General features: G+C 34.4%; 1 protein-coding gene and 1 pseudogene across 1 annotated transcript; both read left to right on the top strand.

Annotated features, from left to right (window-relative positions):
• The first annotated feature begins 11784 nt into the window (after positions 1 to 11784).
• Positions 11785 to 13528, top strand: LOC149216214 (disease resistance protein Roq1-like). The gene is made up of 3 exons (XM_089389865.1): positions 11785 to 12106; positions 12194 to 12841; positions 13182 to 13528. Exons 1-3 carry the CDS (start codon positions 11785 to 11787, stop codon positions 13526 to 13528), a joined length of 1317 nt encoding a protein of 438 aa, XP_089245991.1.
• Positions 13529 to 16061: 2533 nt separating this feature from the next.
• The window catches only part of LOC149216213 (uncharacterized), a 62071-nt pseudogene continuing 50419 nt past the window's right edge, over positions 16062 to 27713 (top strand).

Genomic DNA, 27713 nt, shown 5'->3' with positions numbered 1-27713 from the left:
TTTGCTGTTGAAATCACAGAAGTCAAATTGCTAATATAGAACCACTCAGAATGAAATGAAAATTTTATAACAACCGACTCGGCCCGATTCATAACATATTCATATTTTAGGACAGAGGAGTAGTTGTGCTGGGTTGTATGAATACCATCATGAGAACACTGGAAACATGTATGGAGTACTGGAGTATGATATCAGATAGTTGTTTGCATCAGTCGACTTCGTCCGGTGATCATGTTATAACTTGGTCGATTCAAACATAATGAACAAAACCATATAACATTTGGATTTCAAACAGTTCACCACATGTCCCTCGTTCATTGGTACTTGGCCGAATAGGGAGATGTTGGACAGGTAGTAGGTTTTGATTGGCTGATAAAGAGTTAATAACAAAGGCTGGGAGGGTGATATAATAGGGAATTGAGAAATCATATGGAGTATGGGAGTTTAAAAATCATATAAATATGGGATAGGCTAGAGTGTTGGCAGATGATATGGATTAAGAATATGATAAGGGGCGATAGGTATGTGGGTGTTTTTGAAATTGATCATAGCAGTCATAGTCATCACATTTAACATTAGAAATAATCTAAGAATTTAAATGTTAAAAATAAAGGATACATTACACTTTCATTGGTTGATCAAGCATTGAATTGGCATGTTAGGTAGGACTAGTCTTTCTTGATTAATCTTTGTTGTTCATGACAGGTCCCTCTGAGATGAATTTGAATGCAACAGGTCCCTCTGAGATCTGGAAAATGTTTGTGCAGCTTCTTTGAAATCTAGAAAAGAACTATATGTGTGCAAGTTCCTTGATCTTTGGTGTTTGATGAAGCCTTAGTGACAAGCAACCTTTGAATCTCTGTTGAAACTTTGTTGAAGCTTTGCTGAAGTAACTTGAGATAATAGTCTCTTAACAGGTCCCTTTTATGTATGTTGAACAGGTCCCTCTACTGTTGGTGCTGGTAACATGGTCTTTTCAACATAACAGGTCCCACTGCACAGTGCTTTTAAACAGGTCCCTCTAATTAGAACAAAGACAAAAACAACTTCTTTATTGAAATTTGAAGTGCTGAAACAAACTCTTTGGAAATTTACAGTGAGGAGATGAGATAAGAAATCTTTGAGAATTTACAATGAGGAGATGAGATAAGAAAAACAAAATTTTGATGCTTCTCCCCCACTAAAGCTTTGACTTGTCCTCAAGTCATTATTCAGTTAATGAATTAAACATGAAACAAAAAGAAAAAGAATTCTTACCAGCCAAAGAATTGGTTTTCAAGTAAGAATTCTGGGTTAGAGTGTGCCAGAGTCTGGTTTTCACATCTAACCCATTATTATTATTATTATTATTTATTTATTTTTTTAATTTCTTTTGAATTTCTAAATTGAAATGAAATGAACTAAGGTAGAGATACTACAGCTGAAGGCTGCAATATCTCAACCTCGTTGAGATACAGTTTGAAGAAAAAAACTTCTTGTTGATGGGCTTATTGTAAAGTTTCAAGCGATGACCATTGACAGTAAAGGAGTGGCGTTCTCCATCAATAGTAAGGAGATTGGCTGATCCATTGTCATAAACTTGAATGATTTCATATGGGCCCAACCAATGTGTGGTAAACTTGGCTTTATGATCTATGAATTTAGAATCAAAGAGTAAAGCCCATTCTCCTTCTTTGAACTACTTCTTCTTGATATGTGCATCATGCCACTGCTTCCTTTGCTTTTGCATGAGGATTGTTGTTTCCTCTTCTTGAAGCCTCATTTCATCTAGTTGGTTCAACTACTGAATTCTTTTTTGTTGTGCTTCATTCAGATCAATTTCCAAATCTGCGGCCATCTTAAAATTATGTATCTAAAACTCAATAGGAATCATTACCTCTTTGCCATACACTAACAGATATGGTGTAAATCTTGTAGTATTCTTCCACATGATTCTATAAGCTCAGAGTTCATCTTTGAGCTTCTCTTCCCAATTCTTTCTGTTCATTGCCAGAGTCTTAGTGATAATTCCTTCCAAAGTTTTATTTGTGGATTCCACTTGGCCATTGGCCTATGGATGGTAAGGTGTACTTCTTCTGTGCTTGATTTGATATTTTTCTGTGATGTCCTTAACTAACTTTGATGTAAAATGAGTACCTTGATCAGTCACTATCTCCCTTGGTACTCCATACCTTACAAAAATCTCTTCAAAAAGGAAATTTACCACTGTTTGTTCAGTTTCTCAAGCTACTGCTTTTTCTTCAACCCATTTTGTTACATAATCATTACATACTAAGATGTACTTCTTACCATTGGAGGTTGGATTAATGGGTCCTATGAAATCTACAGCCCATTTTTCAAATGGCTCTAGGTGCACTTGGGGCTGAAGTGGCATCTCATCTGTAGTTGTTGGCCTACCCATTCTTTGGCAGCTATCACAACTCTTCACGTACTATTTGGAATCCTTGAAAATAGATGGCCAGTAGTATCCAATACTAAGAATCTTAAATGTTGTTCGCTTAGCTGCAAAAAGCCCACCGCACGCTTCATCATGGCAAGATTTTAAAATATCAATTATCTCATCATTTCTTACACATCATCTAATAATCATATCATAACCAGTGTAAAATAAATCGCCATTAATCCATGAGTATCGAGCACTTTGTTTGACTAGCCTCTTCTTTTCCTTTGGAGTAAAGTATGGAGGTGTTCTTCCTATAGACAAATAATTGGCCAAGTCAGCATACCAAGGATTCACTAATGAAATTGCAAATAGATTTTCATCTGGAAAAGAATATTCAACCGGAACAACCTCACCTTGATTTTGCAGTCTAGAAAGAAAATCTACCACCTGATTCTCCTTACCTGGTCTATCTAACACTGTGATGTTAAATTCCTCTAACAATAATAACCATCTGGTAACTCTGCCACTAGTTACTAGTTTATTCATTAAATTCCTAATGGCAGAATGGTCAGTATGTACAAAAACTTCATACCCAGTTATATAATGTCGGAATTTATTCACAGCATGTATGATGGCAAGCATTTCTTTTTCTGTGACTATGTAGTTTAATTCTGCAGGTGTTAGATTTTTGTTAATGAAATAGATGGCGTAATGACAAGATTCCTCTTTTTGGCCTAATGAGGCACCTACTGCAGTATCAGATGCATCTGTAAAGATGTGAAATGGTAGGTTCCAGTTAGGTCCTTTTAAGACTAGTGTGGTTGACAACTTCTTTTTGAGTGCTTCAAATGCTTGCTGGCAATTCTCTTTCCAGTTGAAAAGTACATCTTTGGCTAGAAGCTTAAAGAAAGGTGAAGATATGTTACTAAAATGTTCAATAAACCTTCTGTAATAGGTTGCATACCCAAGGAAACTTCTTACCTCTTTTTGAGTCTTCAGAATTGGCAAATTGACAATGATCTGGATTTTCGATGGATCAACTTTAATGCCTTGAAAAGAAATATAGTGGCCTGATACTATCCCCTCATTTAACATCATAAAACACTTTTCATTGCTCAGGGACAGATTAGCTTCAATACATCTCTTCAAAACTTTTTCAAGGTTCTCTAATGCATGCTCAAATGAATCGCCATACACTGAAAAATCATCCATGTAAACTTCAACGCAATCATGAAATAAATCAGAAAGAATAGCTAATACAGCTCTCTGAAATGTAGCTGGAGCATTGCAAAGTCCAAATGGCAAAACATTATAAGCATAAGTGCCCCAGGGCCAAGTAAAAGTGGTTTTGTCCTGGTTCTCTAAGGCTATCCTGATCTGGTTGTAGCCACTAAAACCATCAAGAAAAGAGAATGATGATTTCCCAGCTAATGTGTCTAGCACTTGGTAAATAAATGGTAGTGGGAAATAATCTTTGAGTGTTGCTTTGTTCAATTATCTGTAATCGACACAAATCCGCCACTTACCATTTTTCTTGGGCACTACTACCAATGGGGATACCCACTGACTATCAAAGATAGGATAGATAAAATTAACTTTCAACAGTTTTTGTAATTCCTCTCTAACAATATCCTGGAGCATGGGGTTCATTCGTCTCTACGGTTGCCTCACTGGTTTGATAGTACTATCGGTATAAATATGGTGAGTGCATGTTTCAAGGTGAATCCCGTGCGTATCGGTGTAGTCCTAAGAAAATGCTTTCTGGTATTTTCTCAATAATTGAATAAATTTCTCTTGTTGAGATGAGTCTAGGTGAGTGCCAATATTCAGAGTTTTTCCTGGACTAATATCTATGGTCTTACTCTGTGCATTTGTGATGGATTGAATGGGAAAAATATTGTGGAATGTTGTTTGCAAAGATTGAATGGTGCATGTTTCCTGAAAATTTTGGGCTAAAAGTTCATCTGCAGCATGATATTGGTCATTTCTCAAATTTTCGGAAATATCAGGTTGAGAAAGGAACAATTCTACCAAATCATCATTATTATGTTCTTGAAAATCATAGATTTGGTTGATGCTAAAAACATATTGTACTTCTTCTTTGTCATTGTATTTATCGTCAAGCCATAAATTGTGTACTACTGCTGGTGATTGTGCTGATGGGTAAAGAGTAAGTTGTTTTCTTTCAGTTCCTCATGTAATGATCATATTACCTGATCGACATCCTATGAATGCATCAGCAGTTGCTAACCATGGTCTACCAAGGATGATAGGGTGTCCTCCTAAATTGGATTTGGGTTGAAGAACTAAAAATTCCACTGGATACTCCCAAGAGTCCAGCGAAACAATTATGTCCTCCAAAATCCCTTCAGGAATCACTTTAGACCTATGAGCGAGTTCTAAAACAATTGTTCTGTGCTGCAAATTTGTGAGCTGGAGCGTTTTCATGGTTTCAAGGGTCATGACATTTATTGCGGCCCCAAGATCTATTGAGGTGTTTGGAATATGTATGTTGTTAATGATTGTAGTGACTCTGGGAATACCAAGGTCAACATACTTTTCCATTGAGATGGTGTTTTTCATAAGAGCAGCTAAATGTCCAATAACATGAATGGTTTGTGGATCAACCCTTTTCCTAGTGGGCTTCTTAAGGCACAGTTCTTTGATTTATTTAGTATATATGGGAATGTCTTTTATGGCTTGTAGTAGTGGAAATTTTATATAGAAATTCTTGAGCTCATCTAAAACATCAAATTGTGGTATAGACATTGGAAGTTTTGTTTGGACCAATCGGTCTAGAAAAGGTGGTGGATGCAATGGTTGCATTTGTTTATTTTTAGTGTCATCGTTTTGTTTTCTTTGATTTGAAGTTTAATTTTCATTTTATTCCTTTTCTTCTTGTTTATTAGTTGTTGGAGATTCTTTGTGAAGTACCTTACCAGACCTCAAATTGATATTTTGCAAGGGTAATTTGGGATATGAGGTTCCCTCATCTACATTGTAGGATGGTCTCTCTGCTCTGTTATTCGGATTTGATACAGGTTGAGCAGGGATTTGAGTAGGTCTAGGAGGTTGTCAGTTAGATGGAAGCTATAATTGTGGTGGATTTATTGGTGAAGGAGCAGGCAATGCTTGTTGAGTGAGTTGAGGTTAATGTGGGTAAACAACGTGCTGCTGAGGATATTGTTGATATGATTGAGGATATGGCGAGTATGGCTGATGATATTGTTGATATGGCTGCGAATATGGTTGGTATGATTGAGGATATGAATGATATTGTTGAGAGTATTGCTGAGATGGTCTCCATTGTTGTTGTGGGTAATTTTGGTGCTGCCATGGCATGGGTACATTCCATGAATTCTGAGCATACATCTGATCATGTACAGGAAATTGCAAATTTTGGTTTGGGAACATACCTTGAGGTGTTGGTTTTGGCTGCCATGGTCTCTTTGTGCCAATGTAATACACATTTTCCATATCTGCATTAGCTGCCACATTAAAATTCTGCAAAATCTTGACTTTAGAGCAATGAAATATATCATGGTTTTCAGTACAAAAGGCACAAACTTGAATGTTTTCTAATGGGCAGTCTTTTAAGGCATGTTTCTTCCGGAATTTTGGGCAAAATATAGCCATCATCTGATCTTCCTCTTCTTGTCTCTTATTAGCTTTTACAGTGTCAATTTGGGTTCCTAAGGTACTTAACAGATCTATTTTGAATTCCTCTAACAGGTTCCCTATTTCAGCCCTTGTGACACTTGCTGAAGCAGATTTTGTGGCTTTGGATGATATGGTTCTTTTTCCAATTTTGGCTTTGCTCCTAGAATACTTCTCACATAACTCAGCAATTTCTTCAAAAGGTAAAGTAGAAATATCACCTTTGCCCATCAAATTAAGATCATCGAAGTATTCCTCTCGAAGGCCTTTCAAGAATATTGTTCGAATAAAATCGAGAGGCATGGTTTGGTGTTTTGATTTTTGTAAATTGTAAACAAATCGTTCTAAGTATTCCTCTAAATTTTCATCCTCTTGTTGGTTCATCCTAAAGATATCATCTTTGGAATATTTCGATCTAAAATAGGGTTGGTATTTCTTTAGGAATATTCTTCTCATTCCATCCCAATCAGTTATTGCATGTTCACCAAGCCCCATGAACCATCTTAATGCTGATGATTTTAATGTTGCTGGGAAGAGTCTAAGCCTATGGGCATCATCTGTGTAGCCATATGTTTGACATAAAATGTCAAACTCAAACAAGAATGAATCTGGGTCTTCTGAAGCCATGCCATAAAAGTTTGGTAGCACAGATGGAGGTATGTTTTTCATTTTTATTTCATCATCTTCTTGTGGTTCTTGAATAGGAAATTTAAAGGTTGACTCTTCCTTTTCTCTTCGACCTTGATTTGGTACTTATCCATCTCCTTCCTCAGCCATTTTGATAGGTTCCTCTGTTTCTTGTTAAGTTTCACTTGTTTCGGAGGGAAGATTAAAGAAATATTATTGAGTCACTGTGCTACTTTCTCCTTGTATAGAGGATCCAGGGAAGTGTTTCTTCTGTGATTTGTGTGCTAATAGAATTTGCCTCTCGATGAGTGTGAGTTTTTGCCCTGATTTTTGTTTATTCTCTAATTCTTTTAGGGTGACTTCCTCAACTGGTGTTGTGTGTTCAATGTTTCCTAAAGGGTCTGCTCCTGATGGTAGGTTAGTTTTTGGATGGGGGGGTTTTATGAATCTACCTTTATTATCTCTAGATATAGGCATAAATAAACATGACTTCTAAATCTATGTTTTTGCTTTGTTTTTGTTTATTTAATTTTATTTTTTTTATATATATTTTAATTTTTTCAAAATGCTCTAACTACGCCTCCCCGGAAACGGTGCCAAAATGTAGTGACCAACCTAGGGTGCTAGATTAGGCTAAATTTATTATCGGCCAGGGTAAGTAAACTTCGAGGCATGCGTTTAAAATCTATAGACATAAAGGATTCCTAGCTAAGTGTTCATTGTGGTAGGTTATAGTACTTCTTTATGGAAGGTTAAGATATGTTCCCTATCACCTTGACACTCAGGTCACTCAACTCATCTAACTGTCCTAAAGACACTGTGTATTGCTAGACTGAGATTTTAATCCCCTTACAAGGATGCTATGCACAAAAGCTCTGTATAGTTAACACTCAACATTTATGAAATATCAAAAGCATACTACAAATTTAAATACATGTAAACAGAGTCTATGAGGATGCTTTAGAAATATAACGATGGATCAGATCTCTTACAAGATATGGTTCAATGATCTTAACGATAAATTCATTAAGCTATCACCATAAACACCATACGTAACGATTGCTAATTAAATCAACAAAATTATAAGCATAACTCTAACTACTATGCATGTTATTCAATATTCAAAAGCTGCTAATGAAATGAAAATGACAGTATACCAGTCCATGTAGGGCCCGTCCATGTTCCAATGGTACACGGGAATACGCTCAAGCAGCTAAGGTATTAATGCATGAACAATGTCATAATAAAACCGTAACTGTAATCGAGTTCTGGTATTAAGTTCTGAAGATCATACAAAAGCTCTGTTCTCAAAATGATATACAGAGATCACCAACCACGTAACTGTCACTATATTTGTGTTTTTCAAAACAACTAATACACGGTTTTCATTTGGATTGAATGTACATTCACTATGCAGTTGTTTCTGCTTTTACTATGGAATTATTTTTGGGTCATTTCCATTCTAAACCGATTTCCAAAAAGAAACAAAATGAAACCGGCTTTGGAAACCTATGGCTCTTGCTGCCTTTGTCACCAAAAGGCTGGGGCTTTGACCAGCGTTGACCGCATAACCAGGAATGTTTGCTTTGCTGTAGGATCGATGTTTCTCCATGCCTGTACATTCCAGTTTTCATTCCTATACATTGCTTTGGCTTACCTGTCACGCCATGTGTTAGATGATAAACCATTTACAAGATGTTAGGACTTCTTGTAACCTTTTTATTAAAAATCCCTAATTCCTAACATAAAAACTCATAAATTAAGTTTAATGAAAACTAACAACTATAATGCTATTAATTAATCAATTTAAAGGAATATAAGGGATCTGTGGAGGAAAAAGGCAGACAAATGATGTGTTTCAAGAAGAAAAAGATGGTCATGGAATGGTACCAACAGTACCGTAAAAAGTATTCTACAGTTTTGCTATTGGTTTGGTAATCCCTCTGTCTTGATTTCCAGAGTAGTCTCTTTCATTCCTTTTAAGTCTCCTTAAAGGAAAAGGTTCATCTGAGCACTTGTCACTTCAGGCTCATTAAAAATTGAAGGCGACTAGAGTCATCTTTTGTTTTTTCTTGACTCTTAAAAATATGAAATAACCATTAAGGAATGTCAAAATCTAACCTAACCCTTGAGAAACATTTGTGTTATGACATAGCTATTGAGGAACATAACAAGTCAACCAAGGAGAATGTTGCAATGCTACATAACAATTGAGAAACATCACAATGTGACATAACCATTGAGGAACATAAAAATTCCATATAAGTTGAGTATGATGAATATCACAATGCATCATGGCCATTGAGGAACATCATGAACTTAATAAAAAATCTTAAGGAATGTTGTAGTGTGAGATACCCTTTGTTGAAAATCACAATGTGTTGTAGCTGCAACCTTGGCTAACTATGGTTAACTATAACCAACATCATCAACCATAGCCAACCAAATTCATTCATAGTGATTTGTTGCTAGTTAAAGACAACCACGATTGACATAAGTCATCCATTATAAACATTACAATATGAAATAACCATTGAGGAATGTCATAATATAACCTAATCTTGGAGGATCACATTATGATATATACCATTCTTGAACATAAAAATTCAACATAAGTCAATTGAGATGAATGTCACAAAGCTACCTAATCATTGAGGAACATCACAATCCATCATATCCTTTCGTGAATGTTAAAATGCAATATAACCCTTTAAAAACATTGTGAGTCAACATAAGCCTACTAATATGAACCTTGCAATGTGACAAAATCGTTAAGGTAGATCAAAATATGACAAAATTCTTGATGAATGTTGTAATGCAACATAACCATTAAGGAACATAAACATTCTATATAGTCCAACCAAAATAAATATGCATCATGACCACTAAGGAACAACCCTTAAGAAATGTTGCAATGTGACATAATTGTTAATTAACAATACATTTATGACATGACCATTGATGAATATAGAAATTCAACATAAGTCAACCATGTGACATTACCATAGTAAACCATGGTTAAACATAATGAACTTAGCCAACCATACTCAACCATGGTCAACCAAAGTGAACCATTATCAACTTAAGTCAACCATAGTTAAACATGACCAAACATAATAAACCAAAGTCAACAATAGTGAACCATGTCCAACCAAAGTCAATCATGGATTTCCAAAGTCAACCATGGAAAACCAAAGCAAACTATATTTAAATAAGGTCAACCATAGTAAACCATGATCAATTAAAGTTAATCATGGGAAATCATGATCAGTTGTTCTCAACTATAAATAATTTTGCTCAATCATAGTAAAATTACATAAATTGCATCCTCTCCTATATGGGTGTTCACAAAATATTTGATTTTGTGATTGCCTCTAAAGCTTTATATTGCCATTTTTAACACTTAAAATTTTCTCCAAAAAAACTAGATTCAATGGCTATAACTTTTTTATTATTAGTAATGTATATATAACAAATCTACAAGTCTATTATTATAAAATTTTCAACATATCTATCTAATTATGTAATTGCTTATTAAATTTTAACATTTTAAATGATTAGAAAAATAATATTTTATTTGAATATTTCTTTAGAAATATTTCTCAAATTCGCCATAGTCAATTAAAATACAATTAGATTTTCATTTTTTTAATAATAAAAAAATAAATTAATATATACTTTTTCAAATTAAATTAAATAAACCTAATAATTAAAAATATGTCTTTCCTCTAAAAAAATCATATTAACAAAATTAATACCATCATTAAAATTTCCTTAAAATATATGATATATAAACAAACTTAACAATATACAACACTAAAATGCAGAGGAATAGTGGTAATCTTCACTTAATCTAACTTCAAATTTTATGAAGTGCAATTTTAAGTGGTTGACCTTACAACTCGATATGAGACTACCGGACAATATACATCCATGACACATTATAAACATATAAACCATGAAAAAATTGTATAATATAATATTACATATAATTCAAAATCACATTAATTTTCTTTTATACAATATACATCCATGACACATTCATTATAAACATATTAACATATAAACCATGAAAAAAATTGTATAATATAATATTACATATAATTCAAAATCACATTAATTTTCTTTTATATGATGTCAACAGTGTGCTGGTATTCAAACAATTCAATATTAATTTAAGATAGAAAGACCATATTTTAATATTCAAATGATTTAGTATACCAATTCAATATCAATTTAAAATAGAAAGACCATATTTTAATATGCAAATGATTTAGTATTAATTCAGAATAGATGAAGTTCAAAGATCTTGTTTAGATTCATATTTAAATAATTCAGTATTAATTCAAAATAGAAAAGGGGTGGGCTTTTTGTAAACTGATTTCAAATATCAAAATTCCAAAAACCGGAATTGGTATGGTTCAGAACACTCTATTTTAATAAAAAATGAAATAGAGTAGCTTCAGCTTAAAAAATTTAAAATCTCTGTGCATGATCTTAATACTTCTATTATTTCTGCCCATACGATTCGTGCAATGGAAAACGCAACTGCCCACCAGAACAGCGATAGCTACCGTCGCCCTCTCTTCTATGTATTACAATTTTTTCGGACTTGCCCGCGCATCATCAGTCACCTTCTCTTCTATGTACTGCAATTCCTTTGGACTTGCCTGCGCATCATTTGTTGCATTCTCCATTGTGTAATCCAATTCTTTCGCTTTGTCTTCTACGTATTGCGATTCTTTTGGACTTGCCTGCCCATCATCTGTCGCCTTCTCTTCTATGTATTGCAATTCTTTCGGACTTGCCTGCTCATCATTTGTTGCCTTCTCATCTATATGTTGCGATTCTTTCGGGCTTGCCCGCCCATAATCCGTTGCCTTCGCTTCTATGTATTGCAATTCTTTCGGGCTTGCCTGCCCATCATCCGTTGCCTTTTCTTCAGGAGTCCTTATTATTCGTCGCTCTCCTCCGCGGCCTGCTCTGTGTCGACGTTTTATCCAGACTACGATGTGTTCATAAACCATCGTGGTCCGGATGTCAAGGTCAACTTTGCCACCCATCTCTACAATCGCCTTGCTCCTTGTGGATTCCGAGTTTTTCTAGACAAGGACGAAATGCGGGCTGGAGTCGATATTACTTGTCAAATTAAACACGCTATTGAGACCGCCTCTATCCATATTGCCATCTTCTCTCCAGGGTACGCCGAATCTTCTTGGTGTCTCGATGAACTTCATGAAATGTGGAAGACCTGCGAATCGGATCGGGCCATCCTTATTCCCGTATTTTATGGGGTCAAGCCTTCTGAGGTCCGGTGGACCGCTAAGGGACCGTATAGTGAAGCTCTGCGCAGCCACAAAACGAAGCAGCGGTTCAATCCCTCTTGGGAGGACGCTCTTTCTCATGCAGCAGGAATAAGTGGTTTCGAGCTAGAGGCGTGTAATGGGTGAGGACTCTTCTCCACTCGCTAATTATTGTTATGGGTTTAAATTTGTTGGATTAATAGGGGTAGGGCACTTTAAGTAGGCGTTTCTCACTGGTTCTTTTACACTCTAATAATCACGGACGATGAGAAGTTATTGGATGAGGTCGTGGGACGCATATTGGAAATAGGTAAAAATACACCATTGAAGTATGTCACCAAACCGGAATTTCAGAAGACAGTGCTATTGCAGCAGCGTAGCTCAATGGCCATGGTTGTGGGCATTGTGGTTCCAGGAGGAGTTGGAAAGACAGTGCTGGTCCAAGATTTCTTCGAGAGCAAGAGATTAAATTATAGTGGATCATGCTTCTTATCTGATGTTAAAGAAATCTCTGGAATTTCCTTGCAGAGGACAGTTATTAAGGATTTGGCTAAAACAGATGTGCAAATTAGTACTATTGATCAAGGTAGAGATGAGCTTAAAAAGCGTATCTCACGTTTAAATGCTTTTCATGCTCTTATAGTCTTAGATGACGTGGATCATGCCGATCAACTGGATGGGGTTTTGCCATTTAGGGATATCCTCGGTTGCAAGAGCTTGATTTTGGTTACGTCTCGTGACAAGCAAGTCCTCAAAAGAGCTGGAATATCAGAAACATCAATTTATAATCTAACAGGTCTGGATACACCACGTCGAAAAACGAACTTCATATTAGGAAGCGATATGTTCAAAGAGCTGCCATCTTCTCTCGGTCAGCTTAGTAGCTTGACGAAATTGTGGCTCCATGATTCCCCGAATTTGAAATGTTTATCCGGTTCCTATAGCCTGCTGAACCGGTTGACAGAGCTGAACATAGTGGACTGTGGCATAATTTCCTTGTTGGAAGATCTCGCGAAGATGAACCACCTCGAAGTTTTCAGAGTATACAATTGTTCAGCATTGGACGAGTTGTCATTTAAAGGATGGAAGTAAAGTATTCTTTTTACGAGATGGGAGAGTGCTAGACGGGCCCTGTAAACCCTCTCCTCAGGGCACCTGTCTTCAAGCCGTCCGTCCCAAGCTTAAACATCTCTGGATCAACTCTTGTACAGATCTTGTGAAGGTTGGATCATTGCCAGAAACACTCGTAACAGTGGACTTGAGCTATTGTAAGAAATTGAGAGAAATAGAAGGGCTCCGCTATCTGACAACACTAGAACAGCTAGATATAAGTGGATATGAAGAAGTAAAGGAGCTGCCAAGTCTGGAACTGTTGAAATCTTTGACGAGCTTGAAGGCCTGTAGATGTTACAACCTGAAGAGCATACAAGGGTTGGACAGTACAAATCTTCGAAAACGCTATTTTCGCAATGCCATGAGCTACGAGAGCTGCCAGGTGTGGAACATTGCAAGTCTTTGGAAGAGCTGGATGCTCGTGATTGCACCTCCAATGGGGTGATGGACTGCTCCTGCAACTGTGCCAACGTCTGAAGGCCGCCTCAAGACGGTCATGGGTGATCATTAGATTAGGGGATTCGCTTATTTATTTGTGGAAGTAAGTGTAGAATTTTGCCAGTATTGAAATTAAAACCCTGAAATGTTCATATTCAATTCCTGAAAAGTTCATATTCAATTCTTGCAAGTTGTAGTACATTTCCCATTGGAATCCAATTCAAACGCTTGTGGTCAATTTTTTTGGATTTTTGCTTTGCTAATCTTTGACTTTTATAACTTGTAAAAAAAATATTTTGTATACAATATTTATTTTCTAAATATATGAAATAAATTTTATCACCGCTGGGTATTGTAAATAGTTTAGTTTAATCATTTAAACCAGATGAATAGCAGCGTGGCTGCTAGTCCCTGCCTAAGGGAAAAAGAAATATAACTTCCCACCCGTGGCGGCCATTCGGACACCCAGCGACCATGGACCCACCTACCTGCATGCATTACACGAGTTACTATGGATCCACCTGCGTGCATGCATTACACACGCTGATGTACTTGCTTCAGAGGGAGACGCTCTAGCAGTTTTTGAAATCGAGTCTTGTTCGGGTAGTTGCTCCTATTATCTGCAGTGGCTGCATCGAAATGCTTTGCAGAGGTGAGTGACGTGCAGGAAGTGTACATGTTTTTTTTTTGCCTAAGAAACACCGTTGGAGCACAAACAGGGATCCCCAATCCGGGTGGAGTTGGCTGAAAAATGTAGTTTTGGCTTTTGATAAACGGCATCCCCTGTTATTCAATTTCACACCGACGTCCTCCATCAAATGGAAATACATTTGGATGATTCCAATCTATGTTACCAGAAACTAGAAACGAGAAACGGAACGAGAAACTAATTTTGGAGGTTTCGCATTCAAGAAATTGGGAGATAAAAAACAAAATAACATATGAAAAATATTAAAAATACATTCATCATCAACATTCTCTAATATTATGGTTCAGAGTCAGTGGCTCATAAGCTTCAATTGCTTACATGGACCATTTTCGAATACTCATAGTGAGAAACAAAGCTTCATTTGATCACATGGACCATTATAGAATATCCATGTTTGATCCTCTAGGATGGAAAAAATAATGGTGAAGAAACTCATGGTATTGAATTCAAGGTTGATTTGGACCTATTTAAGAGTGGGATTTTTTTAAGGCCAGTTCCCTAAAACTTCTCGATATATTGTATATATTTTCTAATGTGACTTGAGTGGACTTCAAATTTGGGGTCTATTAGCATTTAGAAGGCATTCAATGGGTTTTTGTTTTCATGGTTTGGTAACAAGATTGTGGAGATTGAACAGATCTCCATTGGGAATAGGGTTAGAAGTAGAGGATTGTCGGGAACTATTGCCACCTACAACAAACTTAGTATAAAAAAGAGTGCCACTGTCCAGCGCTACAACTAGTGTTTAGAGAGAAAACCTAAACAAAGATATTAGTAAACTTTCAAAAAATTATTATTAATCCATTATAATAGTAAATTAATCATTATAAAAATAAAAATAATATATTTCAAATATAATTAAACTAGATACTAAATTCAATATTTTATTATTAATCTATGATAATAGTAAATTAATCTTTATAATAAAAAAATAATATATTTAAAAATATTATTACTAGATACTAAATTGATATATAAGATTTCTTTTGTTTGTGAATGAAGTTTACTAAATTATTATTTATATTAACCATTGGTTTAAAAATTATATATAACTTAATGCTAGACATTTAAATTTAAATTTAAATATATAATTTTGTATAAGATTAAATACAATGAAACCATACACTAAATACATTTTTAAATAAAAGAACAAAAAAATTGAGAAAATGATAATAATAAAAAATAAAAATTCATAACAATAATTACACATCCATCACTGCATTTAAATATAATATAATTTTGATAAAGAAATCCCTAAATGGTTAATATTGTTAAGGAAATATTAACCACGATTTCCTTCAAAATCAATTTTATGAGAGAGATGCTTTTATGCAACCTTAATTTCTCATAAGCTCATCCTGTTCACCAAAGTTCCTCAGCGATATATGGCTGACCTTTGCCATATACACCCTAGGCAATAAAACATAGGCAATATGAAGCATTCCCTCTCCAACAAAACAGAGTCTTCTTCCCCAATCACTACTGCCACATATATAGCCGATTTTCAAACATCCTAAATACTGACACCCACTAAACTTGGATTGCTATATAATATGACTCGCGGTTTCTAAAATAAGACGGCCAAAATTGGACTTCCCCTGTTCTACTTCTAATAGCAAACCATGCAACTGCCTTCAAAAACCAACCTCGATACATCACAAAAGAACCAGAACAGCGTTTTGCAAACCATGCAACTGCCTTCGAAAACCAACCTCGGTACATCACAAAAGAACTAGAACAACGTTTCTCAGAAAACTGTATTCGTTTCTGGAGAAACAGTTTCTTGGACCGAGAAACGAAAACGGCCATACAAAACGCCATTTTCCGTGCTATGCCGTTTTGTGTACGTTTTTTTCTGGAAACGAAAGCTCTCGTCCCGTTTCTGGTAACATAGATTCCAATACCATTGGCAGGGTTAGCAGTACAGTGATTTAAACGATCTATAAGCAGTTGATCGGTGGAGCTGTTCTCCAGGAAAATGTTCAAGTCTGTAAAAACAAGCCAAAGAAGGGCTTCATGTATTGGTTTTTGTCCAAAAATCAGGGAGATGCGGAGGATGGTCAGGTAAAACATGGAAAAAATGTTCTTGTTTTACGCCTGGCATCTCTCAACAAGCCAGAGACTTCAACGTTCATTATGGGATGCAATGGGATCGATTGCAGTAGTTGTGCATTGGGTTACATTTCCCTTTTTTGTTATTGCTTTCAAGTGTTATTGCTAGTTTTAGGAACCTCCACATCAACTTTGAAAAGATGCCAGATACGAACCTCCACATCAACTTTGAAAAGATGCCAGATTTTGGGCACTTATGTATATAGTTTTGGCAGAAACATGCCTCCTCATTAGACCAACATAGATGTATTTTTTGGCTGTTGTTGTGGCAAGCTGCACGGAGTATACATGAGACCAACACAAATGTATTGTTTGGATGTTGTTGTGGCAAGCTTGTGTGGAGTATACATGAGACCAACACAGATGTATTGTTTTGAGCTTGTTGTGGCAAGCTTCTTTGCCATGCAGCCTTTCAATGGTAATGGCGGGCCATTCAATGACGCAGACTTGAGGCTGAGAGAAGCGGAATGCTTCGCAAGATGCAGGAAGCAGGAAAATTTCAGCTTTCACAGTCGTCCGTGAGATCCGTTTACCCTTTTTGGCCATGGCAACTCTGTTAGAAATCTGCAGTTTCTAAATCTTAATGTTACCTGATTAAAGCATTAAAGCGTTAAAAGCGTTAAAAGCATTAAAGCATTAAAGCATTAGATCTTAAGCGTTGAATTGGTATATGATGGACGTACCAGATTAAGAGTAAAATATATATAAAGGATTGGGTCCTCTCTCTCCCACATAAGAGTTGCATTCTTCTCCATCAAGAAGCACATAAAGGAAGTGAGGGCAAGAGGAGAGAAACCGAATTCTGAGAAGAAGACAGAAGACAGAAGATGGCAGTCATTACCCCTTCCGCTGTTAGTGAAGGTATGTCATCTTAAACAATAGATCATATTAAGTTTTGTTTGTGAAATATTTGGTATTGATGATCTTTGGGCTGTAGTAAGTCAAGAAATTTTACATTTGGTATCAGAGCCAAAATCAATAACTGAATATTTCCTATGATTGCAATTGATTTGTTCTCTCATGATGTTAATCAAGTCAAGATTCGATCGCCTCATTTTTTTAAAAGGAGATCCTCATAAAAAAAACCGCTAATTATTTGTTGAATAGGGTTCCTAGTAAAGCTGTTCAAAAGACTCCTTTTGAGTTATGGACTAACAGGAAACCTAGCTTAAGACACCTGCATGTTTGGGGTTGTCCAGCGGAAGCGAGAATTTATAATCCACATGAAAAGAAATTAGATTCTCGAACGATCAGTGGGTATTTTTTAGGATACCCTGAGAAATCTAAAGGGTACGTGTTTTACTGTCCTAATCATAGTCCAAGAATTATAGAAACTGGTAATGCAAGATTCATTGAGAATGGTGAAGTCAGTGGGAGTACTAGAAGAAATAGTAGAAATAAAGGAAACAAGGGTAAATGTTACATTGCCCAGAATAGTTCCTCCATCTACTATTACTCCAAATGTTGTTCCAGCTGTTGTAGAACAGCATGATGATAATGAACAACATATAAATGAAGAAGTACTTCCTGAAGGAAATGACTTACATAATACTGATATGCATGAACCACAACAAGTAGCATTAAGAAGACCTCAAAGAAATCGAAGGTCAGCTATTTCTGATGATTATGTGGTTTATATGCAAGAATCAGATTATGATATTGGAATCAATAAGGATCCAGTTTCGTTTTCACATGCTGTAGAAAGTAAAGAGTCAAAGGAATGGATTAATGCCATGAAAGAAGAAATGAAATCCATGCAACATAATGAAGTTTGGGATCTCGTTGAGTTACCACATGGCTGTAAAAGAGTCGGATGCAAATGGGTTTTTAAAACCAAACACGACTCTAGTGGTAATATCGAACAGTATAAAGCTAGACTTGTTGCTAAGGTTACACTCAGAAAGATGGTGTTGATTACAAGGAGACATTTTCTCCTGTTTCGAAAAAGGACTCACTAAGAATAATAATGGCATTAGTAGCTCATTATGATTTGGAGTTACATCAAATGGATGTGAAAACAACCTTTCTGAATGGAGATCTTGATGAGGATGTTTATATGGATCAACCTGAGGGTTTTTCTGTAGAAGGTAAAGAACAATTGGTGTGTAAACTTAAGAAGTCAATATATGGGCTTAAAAAAGCATCCCGGCAACGGTATATTAAGTTCAATACCATTATTACATCTTTTGGTTTTAAGGAAAATACGGTTGATCACTGTATATACCTAAAGATCAGTGGGAGCAAGTTTATTTTTCTGATCCTTTATGTTGATGACATCTTGCTTGCTGCAAATAATTAAGTATATTGCATGAGACTAAGGAATTTCTCTCAACGAACTTTGAAATGAAAGACATGGGAGAGGCATCCTATGTGATTGGAATAGAAATATTTCGTGATCGATCACAAGGAATATTGGGATTGTCTCAGAAAGGAATGTCGAAAAGGTTCTAGAGAGATTTGGAATGAGTAAGTGTTCACCTGGAATAGTTCCTGTACAGAAAGGTGATAAATTCAATCTCATGCAATGTCCTAAGAATGATGTTGAACGAAAAAGAAAAGGGAATCAATTCCATATGCATCTGTTGTTGGTAGCCTGATGTATGCTCAAACCTGTACTAGACCGGATATCAGCTTTGCGGTCGGTATGTTAGGGAGGTATCAAAGTAATCCAGGAAGGGAACATTGGCAAGCTGCAAAGAAAATTTTGAGGTACTTACAAGGCACGAAAGATTACATGCTCATGTATAGAAGATCCAATGAATCAGAGGTGATTGGATATAGCAATTCAGATTTTGTTGGATGCATCGATACTAGAAAATCGACTGTTGGTTACCTGTTTATGTTTGCTCAAGGTGCCATATCATGGAAAAGTGCGAAACAGACTATCGTTGCTTCATCCACTATGGAGGCAGAATTTGTGGCATGTTATGAAGCCACAATTCATGCATTATGGTTGCGGAACTTTATTTCAGGACTTGCGGTTGTCGACACCATTAGCAAGCCGTTGAAAATTTATTGTGATAACTCTGCAGCAGTATTTTTCTCAAAGAACGACAAGTACTCTAAAGGTGCCAAACATATAGATCTGAAGTATCTTGTTGTGAAAGATGAGGTTCAGAAACAAAGAGTGTCAATCATGCACATCAGGACAGAACTTATGATTGCATACCCTTTGACGAAGGGTTACAACCAAGACAATTTAAGGAACATGTTCAAAGAATGGGTCTTGGTTGTATTAATAATAATTGATGTGTGACATTCTGAGCTCTTTTATGTGTTTCTGATATACAATTATGTGTCTCTTGTTTTAATGAAGTATTGCGTATTTTATGTAATTTTAAACAAGAAAGAGTCTTATAAAGATATTATGTTTAATCATTATGATATAAGACATTATGTGGACCATTATGCTGTTTTATATAAATTATGAGTATGAATTGATGGATTGCTGGTATTGTAGTATATGGAAGGGAATGCATTGAATTAATAGTGCACAACCGCCATAACTCTCAGCAATTTATCATAGTATGATGCTCACACTTAATATTATGAATACTCGGGTCAAGTGGGAGAATGTTAGAAATCTGCAGTTTCTAAATCTTAATGTGACCCGATTAAAGCATTAAAGCGTTAAAAACCGTTAAAGCTTTAATCGGGTCACATTAAGATTTAGAAACTGCAGATTTCTAACATTCTCCCACTTGACCCGAGTATTCATAATATTAAGTGTTGAACATCATACTATGATAAATTGCTGAGAGTTATGGCGTTTAATTGTTTTGCCATATAATGATGGATCCATATAATGATGGATCTCTATAGTAATTGTTCTGTGACTGATTGTTTCGCATCAAGTATGTGTTATAAATCATTTATGCACATGAGATTTAACTCACCCAGTGATGGAGCTTTGACCCATCTTCCACTTGCAGCGAGTGAGTTGGCTTGGCAAAGCAAGAGAAGGGCCTTTTGGGCTTCCTCTATTTTCTCATCTTTTTCGGCCCAGGGCACAAAAGCACATTGTTGAAACTCTCTGCTGAAACAGAATGACAGATTCTAGGGTTTGGCGGCATCCATTTTATTTAATAGATTCAAATTCAGAATCTCATCATCCTTGCTTTGCCCCAGTAGTATAATTACCAGCTCTCTTGTGCCTCCGCACACAATTTCATTTTCTGCTATTCTGCTCGCTTCTTTGGTTGGTTGCTTTTTACCTACAGATTAAGAAGAACTAAGAGTGAGGCAGTTCATCTATGGAAGAAGCTACTCGGTTCCACAGGCGACTTTGACAGGCATCATATTGCAGGAACAATCGTCTCTCATCGTATAGATACTCATGTATTTTCTTCTCATGTATATTTTCAACGTTCATTCTCATGTATATCTTTTCACCGTTCATTCGAATAAATTCGACATTGGATTTCTACTTTTATTATATATATTTTCCATTTGCATTCAAATAATTCGACATGCTTTCTGCTATTTAAATAATGATATATCATAACAAGCCTGCGAAAGAAAGATGGAAAAATCGAATTCAGCGTCAAGTCTCAGGCACACAGCTATTTAGTATTGTAATCTTTTGATCTAGATGCTTCGTTTACGTCAATGTAGAAATTAATTTAAATTTGAATGATAAATTTGCATTTTAAAGAAATGGCTCTTAATGTTTTTCTTATGTTTTTATAAATTTCTTCATTTAGTTTACAATGAAATGACTCTGAATACTTTTCTATCTGTATTTATGGATTTCTTGACTTGCATTTAAAGAATGAATGATAAATTTGCAATTTTTTTTCTAGAGATGGAAGAAGCTGCTCGGTGTCGTAGGTGACTTTGAGAGGACAGGAAATCCTTAAAGAGACTGGACGTTTCAATGTATTTTCTAAAAATATGTGGGGGTCCCTCTTGTTGCATTCTCACTGAAGGACAAGCGTTTTGAACTCAGGCCGAGCATCAAGAGAACTGAGGCTCGAGGATTTCAGCGGAACTCAGACTGAGCAGTCTATCGTTATTCATTTCCCGTCTCCACTGAAGAAACATGCAGTAACGGTGGAAATAGGGGCCTCTCATGTCAGTGTTGTGTTCTAAGTTGCAAAAAAGAGAGTTAGCATTTCATACTAGTTAGAATAATGCTAGCATTAGTCTAAAACCAATTCCGAATAGTTCGGAGATATAGATGAAAACCAATTTAAGATTCAAGTTATTATATGCTTATAGCTTGTTTGCCTCACGAAGAGGCCAAATAAGACTATGAAAAAAAGAAGAACATAGTTTTCAAACCACATAGAGGGAACAGTGTAAATAATGACCAGAATTAATGTTATATTGGTCCATGTCATCTTGTAGATGGCAGGGACCAATAACAAAATAGTTTAGTTTTAATCTTTTAAATTTTCATTTTTTAAGAATATTATTTAATTAATTTTATCTAATACATATTTGAATCATGTAGCTTTTTATAATTTTGACGATTTTAAATCTATTTATGTATTTAAAATTATAATTTAAATAAAATATTTAAAGTTATAATTAAATTAAATAACAATTTTATGAGATATTAAATCATCTCATTTCAATTTAAAAATTAAACATAATCATCAATATATTTTGAGATAAAATATTATTTTTTTAACAAATAAATATTGAAATATATTAATTGCACCAGATGTTCTAAAGGAAACGACGTATGCAAGAAGAACATAGATGAAGATAGATGTATATTATGTGATCTAAATGTAATTCAAATAAAGTGAAAAAATAATTTTGATGTTGTTTCTAATGGGTAACCTTTTATAATTGGGACTTTTGTGTTTCCTTTATCACTTGAAAATTCAAATAAAAAAGAAAAAAAATTAGATTTTTGAATGATGGGAAATTCAAAGTGCAAGCTCATAATGTGAGCGACAAAGATGCCAAGGTATGTAAGAAGGGCAAAAGCATTGCTAGTTTGCAATGAAATCGTAGTTGAATTTTTTATATCCAAAGCAATACTAGGAAATGGTTTGTATAGCAAAAGTCCAACTCTACATAAGTTAGCGTAAGAGGGTGTATCTGTGGATGGTATTTCCCAGGTCTACATTTCCATTTTTTTTGTTTCGATGAGGATATTATGACCGAGATATTGCTAGCTCTATAAGTAAAGTGGAGTGGAGGGGAGATGAACATGCCATGTATGCATCTATGAAGTGTCGTGATGGAGAGGGGGTGGTGCGGTCTTTTGGAAGACACATTTAGTTTTTTGGGCTAACATTCAAGGAAAAAAAGATCAACTACAAATTGTGAGTGGAAGTTTTTGCAACATATGGTAGGTTTTTTGTGCTTCAATGTCACAATCAACAAGGGTTTTTGACAGGAATTTTTGAACTACGATGGTTGAAGGGTCAATTTTAGTTTAATTGAGCACAATTATACATAGAATCTGGTGGAAGCTTTCAGACTTTGTTTTTCTTGGTTGGTGAAGAATGAAAAGGGTTGGAATGTAATAGGTGTGAGTGTTCAATGGAGATGCAATGTGAAATTGGTTAGCAAGCAGTACAACCACTTAAACAATGATTGAGAGATCATATTGAATGCATCATCTACTATAGAACATGTGCTAGGAGAAAGATAATATGCTCCCATGATGCATTTCAACATAAGATCAATCAATGAAATCAGATCGACAAACATCAACTCGATTGTTGATGTTATTGGTGTTGTTTCTGATATCTCCCCTCTATGCACTATACATAGAAAATATGGATTTGAAGTTATGAAACAAAAAATCCACCTTCAAAAAAGATATGGATATAGCATGGATGCCATCTTATTGGGGAGGGGGATTTGATGCAGGATCAAATGACATCTCCCCTTCACATGCCATAGGAAGTAATCCTATCCTTGCAATTAAGTTTACTTGTGTCAATGAATTCAATGGAAAAAATGTTGGAACTACATCAAAATCCATTGTTCTTGTCAACCTTGATATCAAAAAGGCCCACACTCTAAAAGCATGGTTCGAAAAGGAAGGCTTAGCTACAACTTCTCCATCCTTGACTACAAGATATGCACCTTCTTTTCCAAACTACCTAAAAAAATAACACTTTTAGGCTTTCCAACATCGACACCTCTGATAAATTTACACCCTTTTAAGTGAAAGGTGCAATAACAAAAGAATCGAAGGACAATTTCTATTATGTCTTTTACCCTTCTTTCATTGTTGGGAATAGTGGGTATAAATGATTATGTTTGTTGGAGATTTGGGTTAGTGGAATCTAGATGGGATACAAAATGAGTTGGAGATGATTGTATTCCAATGCAACTAAAACACGATGTCTACTTACACTGCAATCGTAAACTTGATGGTCAAATCTATGACAAGGAACTGACAATATGTCTAAGTCCTCAACACGTCAAGGTATATGATGGTTATTGTTGTAATTATCTTGTGGGAATATTATTGTGTGGCCACTATATTTATATTGGCCACCACATGCATGCATTACTTGGAGTATCAAGTTGACTCTAGCTATGAGCATTTCTTTGATTTGTGTAAGACAAGCTAGGACAAGTGGTTGATAACTAGGGTCCATGTTGTTCCACAATGAGAAACGATGGTCATTTATTTCAAACATGCATATGGAGAAACAATGCATGTTGTTGGAGATGTAGAGATGGATTCCAGGGTATGATTCAAGACAAATGGAACATGAATTTGTTGATGGGAGTTTATGAATCCTTGCACAAAATTCATGATGTGCATGGGTAATGTGGGTTTTTTTTAAAGAATATGCTTTGGGAAAGTAGCTCCTTGGTTGCCATTATGAGACTGAGCAATAGAATGTTGAATGTTTTTCTATTGTCCATCAAAATTTGGACCATATGAGTTTGGGATAGAAGATGAACATTGTTATGAATTATTACCCCCTGAAACAATCCTACTATAGGAAGGAGTGTTACTCCCTCCATTGGTATTCACCATAGGAAGAGTGGTTACAAAAGGGAACCAAAATTTCCACAACTAGGGTTTGCAAAAAATCTAACTAGGGTTTTGCATAGTTTATAAGGCCTAATATTGATGTCAATATTGGGGTAAAATTTTGTTGCAATCAACGCTTGACAATTTTACCTATTTTAGTGAAAATATGGGTATTTTTAAATTCTTGGTTCTACTATTTTTAGTAAATTTCTATTTTTTGAAACTATACATCTCCTAGTAGCTAAGATAGTTTTAGAGATCCAATGTTGAGTTATTCAAATAAGCAACATAAAATTTTCAAGATTAACAATCTTGAAATTTTTCAATTTTTAGAATTTTTTTCTTTCCTAATATTTGAAAGTATATTTTGGGTTTTATTCATAAGGTTCCAATTTATTTTGTTCCTCACAAGGATCTCATTAAACCAAGAACCAAATAGGTATTTTTGAAGTTTCAACACTAATCACATTTTTGGAGACCCAAAATTGAGTACATTAGGGAAGCAAAATTTTTTATCTATCAAATACTACCAATTGTTTCTTCTATTTTGGTCTATGTTTTTTTCTTTTCTTTTTATTTAGGGCCATTTATAGAGCTCATTCATATTGACACCTTCATATACTTGTTCCTGTTATTTTTAGTAGTTTTAATTTTTTAAAACTTTGTCCTTTTTAGTAGCAAGTCATACTTTTCAAGACCCAGTTTGAGTTTTTTGAATGGGCACTTTAAGATTTTCAAGATTTATATAATAAAAATACATAGTTAGAAATTTTATCTTCCTCGAAATTAAAAAGTAGATTTGTGTAGACTTGGGAGAGATGTGCTTGAGGTTTAATTTATGTGAGGTTCCAAGTAATTTGGGCATTAATGAAATCTATTCAACTTTATCTAACCAACATATAAAAAATAAATTTGAAGTTAAGAGATGATCACATTTTGTAAACACAATATTTGTTACAATGTGATAAAGAAATTAGGTAGCGATAAAGGAGTGTTGATTTTTTACCTTTGTATGGTGATAATGCTGCTAAATCTTTGGCACTATAGAGGACAAATAAATGAGCACTTTAAGATTCTTCACTCTTCTAATTGTAGTTATTTCTATTTTTTAAAACTCTATGTTGCTTAGTAGCATAGATTCTAATTGTAGTTGTTTCTATTTTTTGAAACTCTATGTTCCTTAGTAGCATAGAAAAACTTTATGGAACCAATAAGTTAATTGAATAAGTATTCAAAGGTTTTTTAGGATTTACTTGAATTCTTCCAAATTTTACAAATATAATCTTTGCTAAATAAGAAACTAAATGTGGATGCTCATTGTAAATATAAGCATAAAGCTCTGTTTATGTGATGTTCTATGTTATTTCAAGTTCATAGAACTAAACACTTTTTCATAGAATTGGTATTGAGTGCAATAGAAGGGTGAAGTTTTGAGGCAATAAGGATCTTATTTTTGTTTTGAGATTTTGTGTTAAATTTTTAGCACAATCATATGGGAACTTTTAGTGATTTTTTTTTTTTTTTTGCAACTTGATGCTTTTTAGTACAAATGATAGCTTTGGATAACTAATATTGAAATTTTCAAATAGGCACTTTATTATTTTCAAAATTTACAATCTTGAGAAGTTCATATTTTCATAAAATTTATCTTTCTTGATATGAAAGTATATTTTGATACCCATTGGATATATGAGCATAGGGTTCCATTTATATTAGCTTCCAAGTTATTCTGGCCCTCTATGAAAACTAATCAAACTTCGTCAAACCCAAGCTTTAAAGCAAAAAATTGAAGTATTTTTTTAGACTTTATTAATTAACCACAGGGTTGAAATTTGATGGGAATTAAGAAAATACAAGATTTTGATATTTTTCTAAGATATAAGGTTTCTTACTATTTGGTGCTATATATAGAGAAAGAGATCACCTTCAAATTCATGATTCTACTATTTTAAGGAGTTTCTAATTTTTTGAAAAATGTTCTATCTTTATGAGTCCATTAGTTTGGAGTTTGAGTATTGAATTTTTCAAATTAACACTTGCAAATAAAAAAAAAAATATGCAATCTCAGCCAGATGAGGTTTTAAAATTTTATTTGTTGAAGTCTAAAAGAAGATTCATATGCAAATTGGATAAGTGACAATGGTGTTCCATTTATGTGGCATCCCAAGCTATGTGGGAATTAGATAAGGTGTAGTCAAAATTGGTCAATGTAATTCGTTTCATTGAATATAAAAGTAGACTTGCATATAGATTGAATAAGGGAAAATGTAGTTTCATTTATGTGATGTTCGAAGCTATGTGGCGCCTCTATCAGAAGTAGTCAAACTTGGTCAAACTGAATCCTCTCTTGGTCAAACATGATAAAAAGTTTCTTATACGAAAATATATAGTCAGTTAGGTAAAGGCACTTTGAAATTGAATAAGGGAAAATGTAGTTTCATTTATGTGATGTTCTAAGCTATGTGGCGCCTCTATCAGAAGTAGTCAAACTTGGTCAAACTGAATCCTCTCTTGTCAAACATGATAAAAAGTTTCTTATACGAAAATATATAGTCAGTTAGGTAAAGGCACTTTGAAATGTTGTTGAAATACCTTTAGGTATCTAGTTTTATAAAATAATGAAAAAGCAATCAATAATCAGCTAATATTATAAATAGAACAACCACTAAGTTAGTTGTATCATATAACATTCACTCTTTATAAACAAATAAATGGAAAATACAATACATTATTTTCTACACATATGATTTCATTTAAATCATCGGCATATTATTAATGGAAATAACATTTCACTTTACAAACACACAATAGCATAAACATTGAATAATATTTTCTTTCATAGTGTTTTAGATTTAATATAAGATGAAATGACCATTTAATTTATTTTGTAAATTCAAGTTAAAAATAGTAAATATTCAAAATATTCTTAATATTTAACCATAAAAAAACAACTATTTAGATGCTTGTAAATTGTTATTCAAAAAATGTGCTTAATTTAATTTTAAAAATGATATAAATTTCACTTCTGATTCTATTTATAAAATTTTCATGAAATATAATAATTAAAAAACAATTTTATTTATGATTAAAAAATTAAACATATCACTTAAGAAAATAATAAAATTTTCCACATAAAAAATAATTCAATTTTGACAAGAAATGTCTTATTTAGCACTTTTTAGCCCAATATTTAAGATATATTGTAATGCTATGTTAAACATATTTATTCATCATATTACATATAAATGAAAATTAAAAATAAAAATAATTATAATTAGTAATTAAATCAGGCTAGATCTATCTTAACCTCAAATATAAAGATCAAATATCTTGAGGTGCAAATGTCTTTTAGAATGAAAAGAGATTTTGATCTATATTAACACTTGGTAAATCTAGAGTTAAAATAAATAT

This window comes from Pinus tabuliformis, chromosome 1_1 (assembly GCF_031772625.1).
Source record: "Pinus tabuliformis cultivar Carrire ecotype Pingquan chromosome 1_1, CPIR1, whole genome shotgun sequence".
Classification (NCBI taxonomy): Eukaryota; Viridiplantae; Streptophyta; class Pinopsida; order Pinales; family Pinaceae; genus Pinus; species Pinus tabuliformis.
This window is presented reverse-complemented; position numbering and strand designations above follow the sequence as displayed.